Source organism: Trichechus manatus, unplaced genomic scaffold (assembly GCF_000243295.1).
Source record: "Trichechus manatus latirostris isolate Lorelei unplaced genomic scaffold, TriManLat1.0 scaffold00009, whole genome shotgun sequence".
NCBI lineage: Eukaryota > Metazoa > Chordata > Mammalia > Sirenia > Trichechidae > Trichechus > Trichechus manatus.
Window position 1 is genome coordinate 5,430,725 of NW_004443945.1, and position 21,774 is coordinate 5,452,498.

Genomic DNA, 21,774 nt, shown 5'->3' on the forward strand with positions numbered 1-21,774 from the left:
CGCCGGCAGCTGGGGCGGGGCGCCCCGGCCGGATGCGGTGTAGGGCTAGCTGCGGCGGCTGCGGCGATGAGTGCCTCTGCGGCCACGGGGGTCTTCGTACTGTCCCTCTCGGCCATCCCGGTCACCTACGTCTTCAACCACCTGGCTGCCCAGCACGAGTGAGTGAGCAGACGCGGCGGGGGTCGGCGTCGGGCTGGGGCCGAGCGAGGCTGCCGTTTGGCTCCGCGCGGCGGGAGCCTCAGCAACTTTTCAGATCCGGCTTGGAACGGCAAGCTGCAGGGCAGCAGTTCGCTGGGACTCCCGGGCGTGTCGGAGGTCGCACGGGCCGGGGTCTTTGCCCAGGCTGGAATGTCTGCCATTGGGCTCAATTCAGGAGCCAAGTGCTGGGCGCCTGCGCCGTGCCAGCTCCGTCCTAAGTATGTGGGGTTACAGAGGTCAATAAAGCAATTCTCCTGCCCTTGAGGAGCCCATGGGCCGATGGGGGGCGGTACAGACCCCGAAAACGATCCAGCATGGCCATGTTATCTCAGGTTGTGCCTTGTTCATTCTGTTCCGCGTTACACAGGAACGTTTCCATGTATGGACGTGAGCACAGGTTTATCATTTCTTGTTAATTCTAGAAACTGTGCTGAACGACTTTCAGAAATAGCCCCGAACAGGCCTGGCTTTGGCACTAACGGGTGTGGCCTGGCCTCAGTTTTGGTCTGTCAAATGGTCTATATTTGGATCATATTGTAAGGATCCAGTGAGTTATGCCTGTGAATGGGGAAGTGCTTCTAAGTGTCTGCCTTGTGGTAGGATGGGGAGCTGGCAGGAGAGGGGGGCAGTTTCAACGCTACGGGAGTGGGTGGGGCTGAACAAGGCAGCTGATGGGTTTGGTTCAGAGGTCTACCTCCCACTCTTCGGTGGGCAACCACGGACTAACCCACCCTGCACCACCAGCAGAAAGTCTGCAAAGGCAGTGGAAAAGCTGTGCTTGCTGTTGGTTGTTGTCTGTGGGGAGGAGAAAGTAACCTGTTAACAGTTCCCACAGCAGTTGGCCTAGGGAAGTTACATCAGTCTGTAGGCTACAGACCCCTTCCAGACCTTCATGCCTGTGAAGTGTCTGCCCCCGGGGTGGTGACTTCCTCCTCTCTCCCTGCCGTGGCCACCACTTACTTGTTTTATCCAGACAGGACCCACACTGAGGGCTTACTAGGAGGGGCAGGGTCTGCCCTTGGTCTGACCCAGTCTCGGGGCGCCTCTCCTTGAAGAAGCAGCTTCCAGGACAGCTGCGTATCACGTGTCTGTGAATGTAGTGCACGGAAGACCCTGCACTCCTGAAACGGCATTTATGGGCAGTTCAGCCAGTATTTATTGAGTACCTGCTGTATGTTTGGCGCTGTTCCAGGTGTTGGCGACAGCTTTGAATAAGACAGAAAAGGTTGGGGAGGCATGTGTAGAGACTGAAAAACCAAACTCATTGAGGCTGAGTCGATTCCGACTCATAGCGACCCTACAGGATAGAGTAGAACTGCTCCATAGGGTTTCCAGGGAGTGGCTGGTGGATTCAAACTGCCCATCTTTTGGTTAACAGCCAAATGCTTAATCACTGCACCACCAGGGCCCCGTGTGTACAGACAGACATCAAAAAATACATCAACAGATATGACGTGCTCTGAGGACAGTAAAATAGGGTGACATGAGAGAGTGGTGGTGGTCAGGGAAAGCTTCTTAGAGGAAGTGACACTTGAGCTGCAGGAAGCAGCCACCCACCAGAAGACCTGGGGGCAGAGTCTCCCAGGCAGGAGAACTAGGAGCAGTGCAGGGGGAGGGAGTGGGTGGATGTGGGAGATATTTTGGAGGGAGAGCAGATGGACTTGCTGAAAGATTGCATTGCAGTAAAGAGAGGATTTGGGGATGACTTCTAGGTTTGGGGTTCAGCCACTGGGAAGATGGTGATGGCATTTACTGAACACAGACTGAATTATGTATTGCAGGTGATGCAATGATTAAGTGCTAGGCTGCTAACCGAAAGGTCGGTGGTTCAATCTCTCCAGCTGCTCTGCAGGAGAAAGATGTGACGGTCTGCTTCCTTAAAGATTATAGCCTTGGAAACCCTGCGGGGAAGTTCTACTCTATCTGATAGGGTTACTGTGAGTCGAAATTGACTTGATGTCAATGGGCTGTGTGTGTGTATGTGTATTAGTAAACATGTAGCTAAGCCCTGCCGTGTTTGGAAGAATTGAATTGGTTCCAGCCATTTTTACTGTTCTCTGGCAGATTAAAAATCCAGTGGTCCTTGACTCCGCCCTCTTCTTTCTCCATCCCCTCCCCTCCACTGTCCCCTTCCCCCATAGGACCTGGGGCTGGTCTTGTATCCCTTCCCTCCTTTTGGTTCCCTCAGTCGCTGCTCTCTCAGGCCTGGATCATGGCCAAGGCCCCTGTGTGAGGCACCGGCCCAGCCCCCTCCCCCTGCACCTTTCTCAGCCTCAGCTGCTACCCCCAGCCTGCCAGCCTAGTGCTTCAGCCACCCCACACTCTTCTTTGCCCTTGGATTCTCCTTCTACTGTCCTACCTCCTGGCCTTGCTCACCCTGTTCCCTCTGACTGGGAGGCCTTCCTCTCTATTGCTGATGGTTGAAGCCACGCCTGGACTTTATGGCCTAGAGTAAAAGACCACCTCTTCCTTTCCAGGCCCTCCCTCCAAGCACATGTGACCTCTCTCTCTGCTGGGCCCCCTCGATTGCACCACTCCCATGAGAGTCACTTTTCTGTGGTCAGGCTTTTCAGAACTCACCTGTCCAGGTTAGAGCTCACCATAGTCTGTCCTGCCCAGCCCAGCGCCTTGTGCATAGCAGACATGCAATTATGTTTGCATTTGTTGAACTGAGCTTCCTTCCCACCAGACCTTTATGTAAAGCCTGGAAAAAAAGAAAGAAAGAAAGAAAAAGCAAATTAGGTTGAGACGTTAGGAAAGGGTTGGGGTCTCTCTCCTGCGTGTAAGTACACACACACACACACACACACACACAAACACACACACACACACACTCTGCTCATACTCGCCCATACATGTCCTGTCTCAGTAGGTGTCTGTCAATGGAAGGGCATCAGTAAAGCACCCTCCTCCAAAGACTAACAATTTTTTCATCCTTGAGTTAGTTGCCGCCTTTAGCTGTCCTCCCTGAATCCCTGCTGGACACGTTTCTCCCTGTTCTGAGTAGGTCTTGCCCCTGGCTGTCATGGAGGATCTCTGGGGATCTCTGGGGACAGCACCAGGGAGGCAGAGATTATCTGTGCTCCAGTTTATGTTTCTTCTCCCCTCCTCCCCTAGAGGTGGAGAGTGTGAGAGGACACCGTGAACCAGTTTAGGCTGCTCTCTCCTACTCCTGAAGAGCACCAGCTGCATGATCATATGATTGTGTGGGCTGTGAGCTCAGGTCCTTGGTAGGAGAAGGAACTTTGGGGTGGGGGGAGGGTGTCTTAGTCATCTAGTGCTGCTATAACAGAAATACCACAAGGGGATGCCTTCAACAAACAGAAGTTTATGCTCTCACAGTATAGTAGGCTACAAGTCTGAATTCAGGGTGTCAGCTCCAGAGGAAGGCTTTTTCTCTCTGCTGGCTCTGGAGGAAGGTCCTTGTTATTAATCTTCCCCTGGTCGAGGAGCATCTTCATGCAGGAACCCTGGGTCCAAAGGACACGCTCTGCTCCTGGCACTGCTTTCTTGGTGGTATGGGTGAGATTCCCCCCTCCCCCCTCACTTCTCTCTTTTATATCTCAAAAGAGATTGATTTAAGACAAAACCTAATCTTGTAGATTGAGTCCTGCCTCATTAACATAACTGCCTCTAATCCTGCCTCATTAACATCATAGAGGTAGGATTTACAACACATAGGAAAATCACATCAGATGACAAAATGGTGGACAATCACATAATACTGGGAATCACAGCCTAGCCAAGTTGACATATTTTGGGGGGGACACAATTCAATCCATAACATTCCACCCTTTGGCCCTAACAAATACATGTCCTTGCCATATGTAAAACACATTCACCCGATCATATCATAGCAAAACTCTTAAATCAACTCCAAGTCCAAAATCCAAAAATTCCTCTTCATCTGTCAAATCTAGAATACAAGTTATCTGCTTCCAAGTACAATGGTGGAACAGGCACGAGCTAGACATTTCCATTACAAATGGGAGAAACTGGAGGGAAAGAAGGGATAACAGGCACCAACAAGTCAGCCGAACACATTACATTAGCCCTCAAGGCTTGAAAATAATCCTGTTCTCTGAGACCATTCCTTATATGAAAACGAGAATTTAGAATCTCATCTCTATGGTTCTGGGGTATTTAGAAGATCTTTGGGATGGAAGTAGGTTACCTTCTTTCTTCTTGTGAGGAACATAAGACATCTGGCCTGGACTGGGTTTAGAACATTTGCCCGTGTCCGACGATAGGGTAGCCTCTGGATAGACTTGCAGACAGCATCTTATTTCATTCATGGCTTATCTCTTTGGAATCCATTTGGCCCTGTGGGCTGGGACTATAGCTATGAGTCAGTAGTCACCCAATGTCCTTATTTTTCTGTTGCATGTCAGGACTGTGTCACTGATGGCAGGAAGTACACAGCATGGGAATCCTACCAGATGAGCTGGGGAGCACGGATACTGTAAATCTCCAGTCAGAACAGAGTTAGAGTCATAGAACAGGACATCCTTGTTCCATGTGGGCAGAGGTGTGAGCAGAAGTAACACAGTGCTGGACAGACCGCTGAGGATCAGGAACCCTGGCTTCAAATCCCAAATCTGCAACATATTGGTTCTGAGATGTTGGCCAAGTCAGTTCACCTCTTTGTAGCTCAGGTTTTTCATTCAGTAAGTTTAATTAAAAATAGGAGGATCCAAAGAGAGAGGATAAAATATTAGCAATTACTTTTATGATAGGGAGAATACTTTGGAGTATAAGAATATATTTTCATATGTGTGCGTTGTGGAAGCAATATATATGAATTCCATCATCATCATAACAACATGTTTATAATTTTTACCATGTCCCAGGCACTTTATATAGATGGATTTGTTTTAATCCTCATAAAACCTCTATGAGATAGGTATTGTTATGTACCTATTTTATAGATTAGGGAAACTGAGGGGCAGGGAGGTTAAGTCCCACAGCTATTAAGTGGGAAAGCTCGGATTTGAGCTCAGGCATCTGGCCTCAGAGTCCATCCTGTTAATCACTATGCCAGTCTATTCCAAGTTAATAAGCCTCGAATCTGCTGGGTATAATATTCTCTGTTTGATTGGTTCTCTTTCATTTGACAACATGCAACATTTATATGCCACATTGAGGGAGGACTAATGTTGGAACACTGAGCCCAGAGTTTAGCATCAATACAGAGTCTCATGTTCAATAGAACCTCTCAGCACTCTCATAGCTCTCCTTCTGAGTGGTGCCCAAGTTACACGTTGAGCCTCATGGAGACTGGCTGTTTCGGTACACTTCAGGGGACCTCATACTCTCTGGGACTTGAAGGATTGTGTCATTGTATACCAGGGACATCACAGACCACGGCTCACATGGCTTCGTTTTGACCTAGATGCAAAATTCCTTTTCTGTGTAACATGTATAGGTGTTTCCAGTCGTCACATACACACTCCTTTCTTGCTGGTTGTAGCACATTATCTGGACCCCTGAATTATGAGCTCTTCTAGAGGAAGGATCATGACTTTTCTTTTCTGACTTCATGGTGCTAGCCACATCGTAGGTGCTCAATTAAAGCTTATTGAAAGAATGAAAAATGGCTCTCTAGAAAATGCCCGGATCAGTTTTCAAGCATTTTTAAACTATTAATCAACATGTGTGCAGCTGACTACCAGACAGTAATTGGCTGAGCATTTCGGTGTGCACACTTCCATTCTCTCACTGTACCTCCTTCCTTCTCTGTCCTGTCCCCCTCCTCTTACTCCCTCTCCTGCCCCTTATCTCTGCCTTCTTCCTTTGCCCTGCCTCTTCCTTTTCTTCTCCTAACGGCCCTGTCTCACCTCTGGAGAAACTAGATGCCTAGTTTCTCACATACTCGTCCTTTATCAACTAAAATATAGATTGTCTCTCTCACAAGTATAGATACATTTACTGACATCATTACTTTGAAAGAACTATTATGTGCGTGGCACACATACCCATTGCCAGATACAGGCCTTGGGGGATTGTTCTGTCCACACTGTCACACACTCCTAAAGACTCAGATAATTTATTGCAAGCTTCCATCCTCAGCGCTCAATAGGAGACTGTCTTAGGCTGAGAAGCAAAACCAGTAAAGCCCATAAATATATATATAGAGAGATTTATATCAAGGAAATAGCTCACTCGGCTATAGAGGCTGGAACGTCTCAAGTCTGTGGGTCAGGATAGAGGCTTCTCCTGATTAATATAGCCACAGGGCCTGGCAAACCCAAGATTGGCAGGTCAGAGAGCAGGGCTCTTGCTCACAGGCTAAGAAGACCGTCGAATCCCAAGATCAGCAGGCAAGACCATAGCTAAGCTGCTAGGTCAAGTCCCAAGAACTGGAGATCAGATGAACAGGAGCCAGCTGCAGGATCCAGAGCGAGCAAAAGCCCCTGAACCTTGCCAGAATGTCCACTTATATTCAGTGCAGGCCACATGCCCAAGGAAACTCCCTTTCAACTGACTGGCTACTCACAGCAGATCCCATCATGGAAGTGATCACATTATATCAAATCTCATCACTGAAGTGGTCACAACATCATACGACTGCCAAACTACATCATCTGCCAAACCACTGAGAATTATGGTCCAGCCAAGTTGACACATAGCCTTAACCATCACAGGGGGTATCTCCTGGCCACCACCTGCCTCAGGCTGTCCTTCATGAAAATGTCTGTCAGCTTATACAGCACACCTCACAGGATGCTCCAGCCCACCATCATGTTCTTGACCCACATAGGCTTCTTCCTCCTTCCTCTCCTCTTTCCACTCAACCCCACAGGAGAAGCTGGAGCATCCACTTATATGCACCACCAGAAACCTCTTATTTCACTCTCTAACCTGGATACTGACACAGTCATCCTCATTCTTATAGAACTGTGTCATGCATCCATCTGTCTCTCATCCATCCATCCATAATCCACCCATCATTCATCCATCCATCTGCCCTCATCTGTCCATCCCTCATCCATTTTTCCATCATCCCTCATCCATTTGTCCATCCATCCCTCATCCATCAATTCCTGTACACCTTCTCAGAGGTCCCAGGCTGACTACCAGCCTCACGGTCATCCAGGTATACTGAGAAGAGTTGCACATTCTCAGTCCCCATCCCTGAGGCATTCTGATTTTGTAGGTTCAGGGTGGCATCTGGAAATCTGGGGGCTGCTAATGCCCAGAGCCCCTCTCCCTGATTCCATGTGGGCTGCAGGGCAAGGTGCTGGGAATACAACTTTCTTGTACCTCTGGCCAGTCTCCTTGGGGTCCTGTCCACCAGCAGTGGATGGGTTGATCATTGCTCCCTACTGACCCCTCTGGGGGAAGCTTTCTGACTTGTGCCTTGCCCCTATCCCAACTGTAGGTGTGTAGAATGGACTTCCGCATGAGTTTGTCTGAGTCATTGGTGGGCGCTGGTAGACTGTGGAGCCTGTGACTGAGAAGGATGCTTTCCAGAAGTCTGAGGGATGCTGGGGACCACATTTGGTAAAGGTTATCCAAAGACCCTTAGGTTGGGCTGTATGGAGGTGTCTCAGCCAAGGAGAGGTGCTCATGGAAGTTCTAAGGGGTAGTTGAGGAGGCCCTGGTGTAGCAGGCCATTGGTGTTGGCCATACGTGGCTTTGTCTAGAACTAGAAGCCCTGTCAGTGCTGGAGGTATGAGAGGGAAGGTCTCTGTGTAGGATTAAAGGGGACTTACTGGTTGGTGGAGCTCAGAGACCATTGAGATAGGTCCCTCCATGGAGACAGGGACCTGTCTTGTTCATCCTGTGTCCCCAGTGCCTGAAACAGTGCCTGGCACAAAGAGGTGTGCAATACATTTTTTCTCAACATGTTTTTCCAATTAATTAATGAGCAGATGAATGAAATGATGTGTCTTTTCTAAGGTCATACAACTGCTCAGTGACAGATGAGTTCTAGAACCTAGGTCTCTTGACTGCTGGACCGATTTCTACTAACTCCCCCAAGCCTCGTGCCTTGGTGCTGGCCCCTGGCCTCCTCAGTGCCACTCCCTTTCCCAGGCACAGGTCCAGGACTGTGCCTCACCCAGCGTTGCCTTGGATGCCCTCCTAGTTTGAGGTTGGATGCTGGCCCTGGGGGTGAGTTGGACTGACCGTATTCGGCCTAAACTTTAGCCCCGACTCCTCCCCTCTGATTTCCTGCCTTCGTCCTCTGGCCCGTTTGATTATACACCTGACATATAGTCCCTTCTCCCTGCTCCCCCGGAAGGTGTGTGTAGTTCTATCTCCCGCGTTTCCCCTGGAGTCCAGGGTTTTCCGGCTGGTCATGAAGGAGGTGGCAGATTCAATGGCTAGACCTGTCAGCTGCCCGGGAGCCTCTGGAGACGTGGGGGCAGGGGTTTTGGAGGGCTGGGTAGGTAGAGTCAGGAGGGCAGTGCCTATCTTAGGGGTGGGGGTGTGGTGGGGCAGAGGGCACTCCAGACATACCGCCTGCGCATGTGAGACATGTTTTCAGGACAAGAGGAGAATGAGGGCGTGGTGGCTCCTGTCCCTGAAAATCAAGGGCTCCCAGACATGGAACCAAGTGCTAGCGATAAACGTCACTAACTACAGCGCGTGAGCCACAGGCGGAGGTAGAGGCAGGGCTCGTAGCGAATGTATTCAACGGTCAGGAAATTCCAGGCACCAGCATGTTTGCTTTGATAAGTGACCGCTTCCCTGTTCTGTTGTTACAGTTCCTGGACCATTGTAGGGAGTGCTGCCCTTATCCTGCTCCTGGTCGCCCTGCTGGCTCGCGTCCTCGTCAAAAGAAAACCACCCCGGGACCCACTGTTCTATGGTACGTACCAGCGGAGGGATCCCGTTTGTGCCCAATTAGTACCCCAACATTTTGGCTTCCATCGTGTTTTCTGCCTTGCGGATAAATACTCAGACCCCACCGGTAAATTGGCTAGAAATGTAAGGGTCTTTCATGACAACGTGGCCCTTGTCTCCCAGGCTGTGATCCCATCCCCTCCCAGATGCGGTCCCGGCGGAGGGTTATTTCCAGGACTTGGTAGGACAGCCCTCCATTCCTCGCCACTAGTGTGTTCTGACCTCTGACCTCTACGCTGTACTAGCTCCTTCCTGGGCTTCCTGCTATCAGCTTTGCTACTTGCAGCCCCTCCACCTGGCATGCCCTTTTCCTGCACAGGACCTGTGTCTGCACCTTTGTAAAATGAGGAAATGATAGGACCTACCACACAGGGTTGGTACAAGGATTACATAAGATAATATGTGTAAAGTACTCAGAACAGTGCCTGGCAGATGGACATGTTTATTCAATAAATAAAAACATCAGTGAGCGAGCACCCACGCTGTACCTGGTATGGCTCTAAGTACTGTAGAAGTATTATTTTATTTAATCCTCACAACAAACATCCCTCCATTTAGAGGTGAAGAGGAGTCCCTGGGTGGCACAAATGGTTAACACGTTTGGCTGCTAACCAAAAGATTGGAGGTTTGAGTCCACCCAGAGACACCTTGGAAGAAAGGCCTGGCGATCTACTTCTGAAAAAGCAGCTATTGAAAACCCTGTGGAGCACGCTTCTACTCTGACACATACGGAGGTTCGCCATGAATTGGAATCAACTTGATGGCAACTGGTTTTTTGGTTTACGGATGAAAACGCCGGCTCAGAGTTGCTCAGTAAATGGTCAGGGTCCCACAGCTAGTGAGCACGGCATTGTTTGATCCCCAAAGCCCATGCTCTTTCCATTATGCCACCCTGCCTCCAGAAAAGCTGTTATGAGTCTTTGAGCACTTCCTGTGGTGGGTTCTTTGCTGTGTATTTTACTTGTTTTGCTTCTGCTTCGATAATGCTGAGTAACAAACACCCTCCAAATCTTGGTGCCCTGCAACAGCAGACACTTATTTTTCTTGTTCCTGGTTCTTCAGGTTGGCTGGATCCTCTTTGTTTCAGGCTGTGGGTTGAATTCTGGTCAGTTCCATGTTTCTTCTTCTTGAGCCAACAGCTCCCCAGGGCACGCGTGGAAGATACAAAGGCACAAGAAGGACTAGTGGGGAAAAAAAAAAAATAAACCAATGTCTCTTGACCCTTTCATGGATAAATTTTTTTTGGAATTTTTTGGTGATGCCATGTTTTTTCACTAATGGAATGGATGCTGAATCAGTTTCTTGGTAGGTTTTTGTTATTTGATAAAATGGGTGCCAACTGCAAGCAGAACAAATCAGTCTCACGTTCTGTGAAGCATATCACTCACGTGGGACATACCGGTCTTGTGTTCTATGAAGCACATCACACATGCAGGACATATCCGTCCCATGGTGCATCACACTTCCTGGTTACACTTGAGCCATAAAATATCTTACTCATCTTTCAAAAAATACACACGAAATACTAAAGAAACATGGCACTGGCTGCACATAATTGGCACCGTGAAACACACCACACACGTGGGATGTATCGGTCCCGTGGCCCAGGAAGTGCATTACAAACTGTTTTCACCCAAAAAATAACTCATTTACTTGAATATTTCCAAATGCAGGTAACTGTACCTTCCCAATAACACAAAGGAAATGGTAAACATACTTGCAAGCTTTATCTTGCTGTACAGTAGCCAAAAGACACAAAAGTTTCACACAGTCACTCCTCCAGGAAGCATCCCCTCATTTGAATGGTTGTCAACACTCAAATGTGGCTCTCAACACTAAAAAACAACTTCCTTGTTTTTTAGGCAGTTGCACCAGTATCTGCTGTGATGCCGGAACATACTGAAGTGGCTCAAATTCCTGCCAGTAAATCTCCAGGGGCAGAAAATGTAACACAGACATAAATATCCCATGGTCCATGAAAGGGTTAAAGCTTGGAGCTGGCCCACTGTCACTCCACCCACGTTTCATTGGCCAAGCAAGTCATGTGGCCAAGCCCATCATCAGTGGCTCAGGAAGTATTCTTTGCCCACAGGAGACCTTGGCAAACGTGGAGAGGGAAAGAATTGCAAGTAATGGTTGCCATGAGTCTGAATCAAATCTATTGCAACTGACAACAACAACAAGGTCCCTGGTGGTGTAAATGGTTTTCACTTGGCTACTAATCGAAAGGTTGGTGGTTTGAACCCACCCAGAGGCGTCTGGGAAGAAAGGCCTGGTGATCTACTTCGAAAAGGTCTCAGCCATGAAAATTCTATGGAGCAGTTCTACCCTGACACATACGGGGTTGCCATGAGTTGGAATCAACTCAACAACAATGGATTTATGAGTAATTTCCCTCAGTTTACATATAAAAAACTTTGAAGCTTAGCGAAATTACGGGACCTGCCAGAAGTTTCACAGCCAGTCAGTAGATGAGCCAGGCCTGTCTGGCTTCAAAGCCCATGCTGCTCCACTCCACTTGCCTTTGATCTGACTCCACCTGCTTTCCAGATTAGTCCCCTGCGGCTGTCTGTCCTTCCTCTTCTGCCCCACTGTATGGCCACCACCAAGTTGCCTCCAACTCATGGTGACCCCATGTGTGTCAGAGTAGACCTGTGCTCCATAGAGTTTTCAATGGCTGATTTTTTGGAAGTAGATTACCAGGACTTTCTTCCAACGCACCTCTGGGAGGACTTGAACCTCCAACCTTTTGGTGAGCAACTGAGTGTGTTAGTCGTTTGAGCCACCCTGGGACTCCCCACTCCATGGGGCCTACACTTACCTGTACTCTGATGTCTTCCCCGACTCCTCCAAGCCTAGGTACCCCATCTCGTGCACCCTCAGCCCTGTCCCTGCCTGTGTTCCAGCTTACCTGCACTTCATATAAGTGAGGTACTTTAAATGAATTTAGTATTTGTGTCTGATCACACTGCAGCCTCAGGATCAGGCCCCGGGTTGGACTCCTCATCTGCTAGAGAGAAGAGACTATGTCTTTGTCATTTCTAACACAGGGTCTGACGTATGTGTGGGCATCAGGAGTTGTAGGTAGAACAGTGATCATGTGCTGAACACTTCCCTTCCTGGGGGCCATAAGACAGCTAATCACCTGGGAGGAGTCCAAAAAATGAGTGTCAGAAAGTGACTGTCAGCGAGAACTGGGTCAAAGGCCTCTGAGGAGGCACAGAGAAGGCAGGGCACCCTCGCTCCCTCAGGGCAAAATGTAAACACCGAACTTCTGGCTATGGACTTGGACTCGGGGTGAGGCCAGCTCCCCTTCTCTGTGAATTAACCTTCTCCATGCCGTTCTTCTCTAATTTCTTTTCCCACAGCTTTTCTTGTATTTGCCATCACATAGTCTAAGACACAGATTTATTACAACTTGAAAATGTAGCTATCTTGACAAATTTGACCACCCACTGTTTACAAGTAGTATCCTTTTAGCCTTTTGCTGATAGTGGTTTTAAGCCTGTTTAAGAGATTCTCACAACCCTAGTAAGATTCTCTAAGATGCTACTGCTTTGCTTCCTTCATATTCAATTGTACCATTCCTGTTCAATTTTTTGATTGCTGGCCTTTTTCTTAGAGCTGTTGTCACTTATGCATTGCTGATTGTCTGTCTGTAGGGTCTTCAGCATGGAATAGGGCAAACATTGCTGGATAAACTGTAATTGGCCTGCTTAGTAATGGTTGTGTGAATTACCTCTTCTAAGTCGTTATTTTAGGAGTCCCTGGGTGTTGCAAATGGTTAATGTGATCAGCTGCTAACCAAAAAGTTTGAGGTTCCAGTCCACCCAGAGGCACCTCGGAAGAAAGGCCTGGTGATATAAACAATCAGCCATTGAAAACCCTATGGAGCACAGTTCTACTCTGACACACATGGGGTTGCCATGAGTCAGAGGCAACTCGATGGCAACTGATTTAAGTCATTATTTTAAACCTGGTGGTCACCTCTATGCTTCCTGGTCCCCTCAGTTCTGTTTTTGTGCCTGATGGCCCAGGTGGGAGGCAGATTTGGTCCTGGGCAGCCACTTGTGAGGGGCGTGGAGGATAGGGGCCATCAAGTCAGTTCTGACTAATGGAGATCCCATGTGTCCTGGTAGCATCCTCGGGGACAGAGGCAGAGGATTTCATCATTCTCTACCCCAGTGACGAGTGTTCCCTAGGTGTGAGCATCTGGGCAGTAATGGGGAGATTCCTGAACACAGGCAGAGTTCTGGTCAGACGTGCAGCTGATACAGTCTGGAAAGCGTTAAAAACAATCCATTATTATTGGCTAATACCAAGCTCTTTGTAATTGCTGAGCTACTGCTTCTTAAACTGCTGGTTTCTTTGCTCTAGTTTATGCCGTCTTTGGATTTACCAGTGTGGTGAACCTCATCATAGGCCTGGAACAGGATGGAATCATTGACGGCTTCATGATGCACTACTTGAGAGAGGTAAGGGGTTGCTTAGCAATTATTACCCTTAAACCAAAGGGTCAGGAGCCCCAACCACTTTGCTCAGAGACCAAAATGCTCTAATTTAGCGTAAGGCGGTGTGATACACCAAATTTTGTTTACTGCAATAGACTTAGGCTGTTTATTCACATGGAAAGTGAAGCAGAAAACTAGGATTAGATCATGGGGGCAGTTCCCTTCCACATTCAGCTCTTAGAACTCCTTCTTCCCACCCAGTCACCAGATGACCTACCTTTTCCCTTTACATGTGCTTGAGCCCTGGTGGTGCAGTGGTTAAGAGCTACAGCTGCTAATCAAAAGGTCGGCAGTTCAAATCCACCAGCTGCTCCTTGGAAACCCTATGGGGCAGTTCTCCTCTGTCCTATAGGGTTGCTATGAGTCAGAATTGACTCGATGGCAATGGGTTTTAATATGGATGAGGTATTTTAAGTGAATTTAGTACGTGAGTCTATTATGAATATATCAGAATCAACTCCATGTCAGAATCAACAACAACAACAACATTATGAATATGAGGAGTCCCTGGATGGCGCAGTTGGTTAAGTGCTCGACTACTAGCCAGAGGTGCCTTGGAAGACAGGCCTGGCGGTCTGCTTCCAAAAGGTCACAGCCTTGAAAACCCTATAGAGCAGTTCTACTCCGCACACATGGGGTTGCCATGAGTCGGAATTGACTTGATGGCAAGTAACAACAACATTATGAATACATTACTATCTCAGAAAGTCTAAGTCAGTCTTAAATTTGTAAAGTACCAAGCACCAAGGCACTTAATGAAGCACTTTGATTGTGATGATCAACACATACCCCCACCAAATCATAGCACTACAGAGCTCCATGGCATTTGAGAGAGCTAGTCCTATTTTCTTATTTTATGGGAGGAAAATCCAGCCCGTAGAGGTTAAGTGACTTGCTGAAGGTCACACAGGCAATAAGGAGCAGAGCTGAAAGTATGTCTTCATCTGTATTTGAAATAACAGGGAGCTTTGTATGCAAGCTAAGGAAGTTTAGATTTTATCCTATATGCAAGGGAAGATTTTAAATCAGCAGAATGCATCAGCTCTGGAAAGAATGGTTTGAAGGGAAGAGTTAGTGCCATTAGCTGGGACACGGGTCAGGAGGCTTTTGCAGGGCCAGGAAGACATGAAGAGGGCCTGAACTGGCGCAGTGCACAGGAAATGGAGAGAAGGGATGGATTTTACAGAATATGAATGACTTGAATGAGTAGGAGTTGGGGACAGGTTAAGGGGTGACAGGGAGGTAAAGTCCAAAATGACTTGCTGATTCTTGCTTTAGAATTTGGAATCTGGAAGAATGCCGGTGTGATTACACCAGAAAGGGAGGAGAGTTGGAATTCAGTTCCACAGGCTTGGTTGGATTAGATTCTGGGATCCTACAACCTGCTTGCTTCCCACCGGGGGCTCACTGCCTGGTCCCACAGGGAGATGGCACTGTCCTAGGTGCAGGGATGGAGACTCACGCAGGCGCAGAAGTCCACAGAGCAAAGACAGCCCTATTACCTCTGGGAGCAGTGGGGGCGGGCCTCGTCACGGTGGTGACACTGCTATAGCATTTTTTAAATAGCAATGGCCGTGGATGACAAACATTTTTTCAGATAGACCAGGGGGTTGAAGAGCATTCCAAGAAGAAGGAACAGCTTGGGCAAAGGCTTGGGATGAGAAATAGCACGTGTCTCCCCACTGCTAGCCTGAATAGTGCAAGGTTTGCAAGGACATTTTGGGTTACAGGTGGCAGAGCTTTGCAGGTCTTGGGCTCTGAGGATCATTCCTGGCAGGGAGACTTGGGAGCCATCTGAGTATAGTTGGTACCTAAAGGCCTGACAGGGGAGGAACTTACCCAGGAGGAGTGTGGAGAGAGAGGAGGGCCATGTTGGAACTTTGGAGGCTGTGGCTGCTGAAGCAGAGAAGCCTCTGAAGTAGACTGTGAGGGAGCAGGCAGAGAGGCAGAAGGAAACCCAGGGAGCACCTGGCCACTGAGGGCAGAGGGGGCAGGGCTTCAGGATGAGGATGTGCAGCTGCTGAGAAGGCCTGGAGGTCCAGCTGGTGAGGGAGGCCAGGATGGGGCAGAAGGGGTGTGAGAAGGGGAGTTGGGGCAAAACTGGAGAGGTCTGCAGGACCAGGCTCTGGGGACCCAGCTGCCATCTAGAAGATGGGGCTTGATCCTGCAGGCAGCCACAGGCTTTGGGAGGTTTCAGAGCTGAAGATCGACAGGCCATGAGCCAGGCCTCATGAATATCATCGGGCAGCAGGAGTGTGATGGATTGGAAGGAGGGTATAGACGTAGCGAACCAGTTTGGAATAGCAGTGGTCCAGTGTGGGCACCAAGGGCTTGAACTGGAGCCGTGACAGGGTGTGAAGAGGGAGGATGGCATGGTGACATTATAGAGATAAAATCGGTAGGATTTCGTGCCAAACTGCTGAGGAGAACGAGGAATAAAAAAATGACCTTGTGGTTTTGAACCTGGGTAAGTTGAGTGGTGTCGCCATTGATAGAAGCCAGGTGGAAGGGTTGGTTGAGGGGAGAAGCTGATGAATTTAGAGGAGTTTTGGTGACCTGGAAGGGCTGGCCTGTGGGCCATCCAGCAAACCACTGGGAGAAGCCAGGGTTCTGGAGCCAGGCGTGTAAGCCTGAATGAGGAAAGCCATGGAATTGGGTGATATTACCAGTCAGAACAAGGAGCCCTGGTTAAGCGCTTGGCTGCTAACCGAAAGGTCAGAGGTTCGAACCCACCAGCCACTCCATGGGAGAAAGATGTGGCAGTCTGCTTCTGTAAAGATTACAGCCTTGGAAACCCTATGGGGCAGTTCTACTCTGTCCTTTAGGGTAGCTATGAGTCAGAATCAACTCACTGGCAGCTAACAACCACCACCACCAGTCAGAGCATGCCAGAAAGAAAAGATGTGGGCCGGGCACAGGCACAGAAGCACTGCGGTTCATAGTTTCCTCATTCTCTGTACTTTCAGTTTGATCTGATTTGTTACAGAGCAGTCCTTGCCCCAGGGGAGCGTGAAGGTTCAGAGAATCACCCGCAGGGCTAGAAGATTGATAGATGAGTTAATACTCAGTCTTGATCGTTGTAGAAAGGACTTAAGGCAGCTTATGGAGACGTGTAAAACAAGCAGGAGAGCACGGACGTGGGACGAAGAACAAGGTGGAAGCACAATGGCACTACCAACACCTACCGTGGTGGCCGGCACACCTGCTGAGGGCCACACACTTGAAAGTGACTTTCTAGAGCCACTGGGAAAAGGGAACTGTAACTCATTATATAATCTTGTGTTCATAAAACTTAAAACTTCTCAGAAGTGTGGTTCTTCTTAACAGTACAGTCTCTGCTAGATACTAGCCATGTGACCTTAAGCAAGTCCTGTAACCTCTTGGAGCCTCCGTTTCTTGTCTGTAAAATGGAGGTAATCATGGTGTCTCACAGGGTGGTTGGGAAGGTTGGAGGAAGGGCCGGGTGTGAAGCTCTGAGTTTAGTGTGGGCTGTCTGTGGGAATGTGTGTGGGGAGTGATGCCTGCCTCACGCCCAGCCAGCCAGCCAGCCAGCCAGCCAGCCAGCCAGCCACGGGTTCAAGTGAATGAATGATTACAGTGCTGTCAGCCAGTGGCTCCAGGAGTCATGGTCTTCCCTGCCGCCCCCTCTGGCCACGACCAAGCTACCCTTTAGTCACGCCACTGGCTTGGCCCCGAGGAGTTTGCCGTGCCTTCTGCCTTTCTGTCTTGGTACAAATCTGTGCTGATCTAGTGCAGGCCCATCGATCAGGCGTTCCACCTGGAGTTCTCATGAGATACCCTGTGACTGACCCTGGTTTTGGCAGCTGCAGGGGAACATCATATTTTCACATTCCTACCAATTTTATATGGTTAAGAAGAGTTTTGTCTTAGTCGACTAACACAAGTGAATTGTGCTGTTATATTTCACTTGTAATACAGACCTGGTGTTGTGCATTTAAACGTCTGAGTCATATTTAAAGTGGATTTGTTCTTCATGCTTTCTGTAGGCCGAGCCGTATCTGAACACTGCATACGGGCACATGATCTGCTACTGGGATGGGTCTGCACACTACCTGATGTACCTGGTGATGGTGGCAGCCATAGCATGGGAGTAAGTCAGTTCACTTGGTGCGTGTGCCTTGCCGCCCTGGCAACAGATCAGCAGGTGTGTAAGGAAGGTGCATGTATAGAGGCAAATACACAAACAGGTATCCCTGGATGTGAATACACGTTTGATGGGTGCAAGCTGGAAGTGCCTTATCCTTGCACCACTGCCTCTAGGGCATATTCCTTTGGGTTACTGCCCCGCCATGAGGAGAGCTCAGGCAGACCCCTTAGCGTTCTGATGATGCTCTAACAACAGTAGGACTCCCTCAGTGGTGCGCACAGAACGGTTAAGCGCTCAACTACTAGTCGAAAGGTTGGTGGTTCAAAATGATCAAATTCACAAGAGACCAGACTTACTGGTCTAACAGAGACTAGAGGAACCCCGGAGACTATGGCCCCCGGACACCCTTCTAACTCAGAATTGAAGCACTCTCGATGTTCACCTTTCAGCCAAAGATCAGGCAGGCCTATAAGACAAGCAATAACACAAGTGAGGAAGGTGCTTCTTAAATCAAAACAAGTATACGAGATCAAATGGGCAGCACCTGCCCAGGAACAAGGACGAGAAGGTGGGAGGGGACAAGAAAACTGGATGAATGCCCACAGTGAAGCCGGGCTGGAAGGGAAAGGGAGAGAGTGCTGACACGGTGCGGGATTGCAGCCAATGCCACGAAACAATTTGGCGTATAAATTTTTGAGTGAGAAACTAATTTGCTCTGTAAACTATCACCTAAATCACAATTAAAAAAAAAGAAAGGTTGGTGGTTCAAACCCATCCAGAGGCAGATAGCTCAAGCCCAGCTACCTCCCCAGGCCTCCACTTGGCTGCTGGTTAGAGAAAGGCATACATTCTTGTCCCATCACTAAACCCAAAACCAAACCTATTGCCGTCCAGTCGATTCTGACTTGTGGCGACCTTGTAGTGAGCTGCCCCATGGGGTTTCCAAAGCTGTAAATCTTTATAGAAGCCGACTGCCAGTGTTTTTTCCGAGGAGTGGTTGGTAGTTTCAAACCACCAGCCTTTCAGTCGGCAGCCTAGCGCTTTAACCACTGTACCACCAAAGCTCCTCTCTTGTCCCATACAAGGGTGAAATGCAGCTTGACTGTCAGACCCTCTCTCCTCACCATGCACTTAAGGGCAGCTCCAGCCAGTGTTTGGATTTTTCTAGCACCAGCCTTTTTCTGCACTAATGTTCCCAGGCTCTAGGAGGAAATGCCAGAGCTCTGCTTAGCGGCAGCCAGGGATGGGCCACAGAGTTTCTGCGGCTCAGTTAGCACCCAGTTGGGGAGGAAAATACTTGTCTATCCTCCTGCTGACAATCCCAGTCACTGTGAATGGGCCTCTGGGGGCCCACTTCATTTGGCCTGGGGGGTGGGGGTGGCAAGAAGCACTTACAATTTTTTACTGTGCTTCCCTTCAGAGAATCTCCCTTTGAATTTCTCATAGCCTCTTCTATAGGATGGAGGTGGGTTATTGGGGTTATTCATTGAAGGAACTTTTGGGCAACATCTCTGATTAAGAAGATGAGGGGTATACCTCTAGTAGTTCCTTTAGGACATGGTGTATATGTCACTCCCTTCACCTTTGAGGTGACAACAGGGAACACTCATCTAACATCCTATTACTCACACTTACTATAATTTAAAATATGGATCCCTTTCTTTGAACCTTTTTGTTTCTCTCATGGCCGTGTGTTTCATACATAATAGAGATTGTAGGATCTGTTTGGCGATGATGACCATGTTGTAGTTAAAAAAATCAGTGTAGCAAGAATAATTTCCTATTCAAAAGGACACAAAGAAGGTCTACAGTATATCATATGTCCAGATGAAGTTTGATCACCAGGGTTCTTTGTGTTTATTACCCTGGAGTCATTAAGTTTCGATTCATATACTTTACTAGTTTGAATATAAAATAATATCGGGAAACATCTTCTGCTAATAGTATTCTCGGACCAGTGCACTACATCAAGATTTTTTTTGTTACAGGGAAAGTTATCGAACCATTGGCCTGTATTGGGTCGGATCTATTATTATGAGCATTATTGTTTTTCTGCCTGGAAACATTGTGGGTAAGAAGCTTTATCTTAAAATTCATTTCCCTTTTTTTTTTTGAAACAGTGGGGATTGTTTTAAAATAGAGAAGCTGTTTTGGTTGTAACAGAACCGAGAGACTCTGATTAAGCTTACTAAAAAACTCGTTTGTGGAATTTTCCCTTTCCCCCTCCTTCTGAATCTCACCTTTTAAAAAGTGCTTTTGAGCAATTTTCAGAAGTGTACATCGAACAATTAGACAATCTAATACAAGTGATTACTGACTTTTTAGGAGGATCTAAACACCTAGGGGGGTAAGTATGGAGTTTGTCCAGTTTGGGATGTACACACTTCGGTGTACAAATAATACTTCCTACAACTCTTTGTATTATATATAACTCCTGACATGCTATGGGACTTAATACTTGAAAATTAAGACTCTTGAAGCCCAAAGTAAAGGGTTATTTATGCATGCAGGAAGTCAGGATATTAAATGTACTTTTTTCTGTACCATAGATAGGACATAGGTCCCTGGGTGGCGCAGTTTGTGCTCAACTACTAACCTAAAGGTTGGCGGTTCAAACCCACCCAGCAGTGCCATGGAAGAAAGGCCTGGTGATCTGCTTCTGTAAAGACTGCAGCCAAGAAAACCCAATGGAGCAGTTCTACTCTGTCCCATGGGGTGGCCACGAGTCGGAATTGACTTGACGGCAATGGGTTTGTTTACTTTGATTTTAGGTAGGACATGACTGTTAACAAGTATCCAGTAGGGGCCCTGGTGGTACAGTGGTTAAGCATTTGGCTGCTAACCAAAAGGTCGGCAGTTTGCATCCACCAGCTGCTCCTTGGAAACTCTGTGGGGCAGTTCTGCTCTGTCCTATAGGGTCGCTATGAGTCAGAATTGACTTGACAGCAACGTGTTTGGTTTTTAGTTTTAACTTCTTTTTTTTCTCATTAAAAATACTGTCTGGTCCATTGTAAAATTTCAGATGACTTGAGATGGGGGCGGTATCCTCAGTGGTACTTGTGTTGTTTAGATATGCTTTTGGTAAACTTTTGACTTTCTCTTTCTTTCTTTTAAATAGGCAAGTATGGAACACGAATTTGCCCGGCTTTTCTCTTAAGCATACCATACACTTGTCTTCCTGTCTGGGCTGGTTTCAGAATCTATAATCAGCCATCCGAAAATTATAATTATCCCTCAAAGGTGATTTTATTAAGTTTAAATGTAACCTGCTCTTAAACCCACAGGGCTCACACACATCCATTGGCCACTGAAGTGAACTGCGTCGCCATGGACTGGAGCCTCTGGGGTGTCCAGTCCTTGTGACTGTGTTGACTAGGCAGCGTTGGTTTACATCTTTATGAAGGTGGCCAAGATGTTCTGTGTCTGTCTGACTATATCTGCCTCTATTGGCCTGGCCATACTTTTTGGAACTCCCTGTGCTAGAGGTCATACTGGCTTTTATCAGCAGATTATGCATTACTGTGTTGAGTGAAAGCCAGAGTGTGTGGTTTGCTTGGGGTTGTTAATAGCCCTGGATGTTGGGCACCTGGGCTCTTTCAGCATACCTCCTACCTTTGCATTTGCTGTCCCTGAGGGAGGCTGGAGAGATACAGCTGTTCCAGGTAGCCCACAGAGCCAGAGGGTCTGAGTACCAAGAGAGCCAGGCACGTGGAGATAATCAGAACATGATTACTCATGTTACAGAGTTACAGTAGAATCCATTGAAATACATTTTACTTTAAAATGCTTCATTTGTAAATGTTTAGATACTTGCTGTGTAAAATCAGGTTGGCACACTGACAACTGGTACTTCCTCCCATCCTTTTGAGGAAGGTGATGGTTATCAAAAAAAAAAAAAAAAAAAAAAAAAAAAACAGGCAGTCCCTGGGTTATGAACAAGATCCCTTCCTAAGTGTGTCTTTGTGTTGAATTTGGACGTAAGTTGGAATAGGTACATCTGAGTCTTATTTAGCCTTACCTTAGTGCAAGAATGGGGCCCTGGTAGCATAGTGGTTAAAGAGATCGGCTGCTAACCAAAAGGTCAGCAGCTCGAACCCACCAGCTGTT

At 47.9% G+C, this 21,774-nt stretch overlaps 1 protein-coding gene across 3 annotated transcripts in view; it reads left to right on the plus strand.

Moving 5' to 3' along the window:
* TM6SF1 (transmembrane 6 superfamily member 1) overlaps positions 1-21,774 on the plus strand; it is a 34,000-nt gene continuing 12,226 nt past the window's right edge. Inside the window, exons 1-6 of one of the 3 annotated variants that reach the window (XM_023725976.1) lie at positions 1-158; positions 8,910-9,013; positions 13,426-13,523; positions 17,567-17,724; positions 19,656-19,738; positions 20,786-20,907. In XM_023725976.1, the coding sequence (XP_023581744.1) occupies positions 19,702-19,738; positions 20,786-20,907 (159 nt within the window). In that variant the 5' untranslated portion in view covers positions 1-158; positions 8,910-9,013; positions 13,426-13,523; positions 17,567-17,724; positions 19,656-19,701. The remainder of the gene's footprint in view (positions 159-8,909; positions 9,014-13,425; positions 13,524-17,566; positions 17,725-19,655; positions 19,739-20,785; positions 20,908-21,774) is intronic. The other 2 variants (XM_004370678.3, XM_023725977.1) reach the window with 2 other exon arrangements.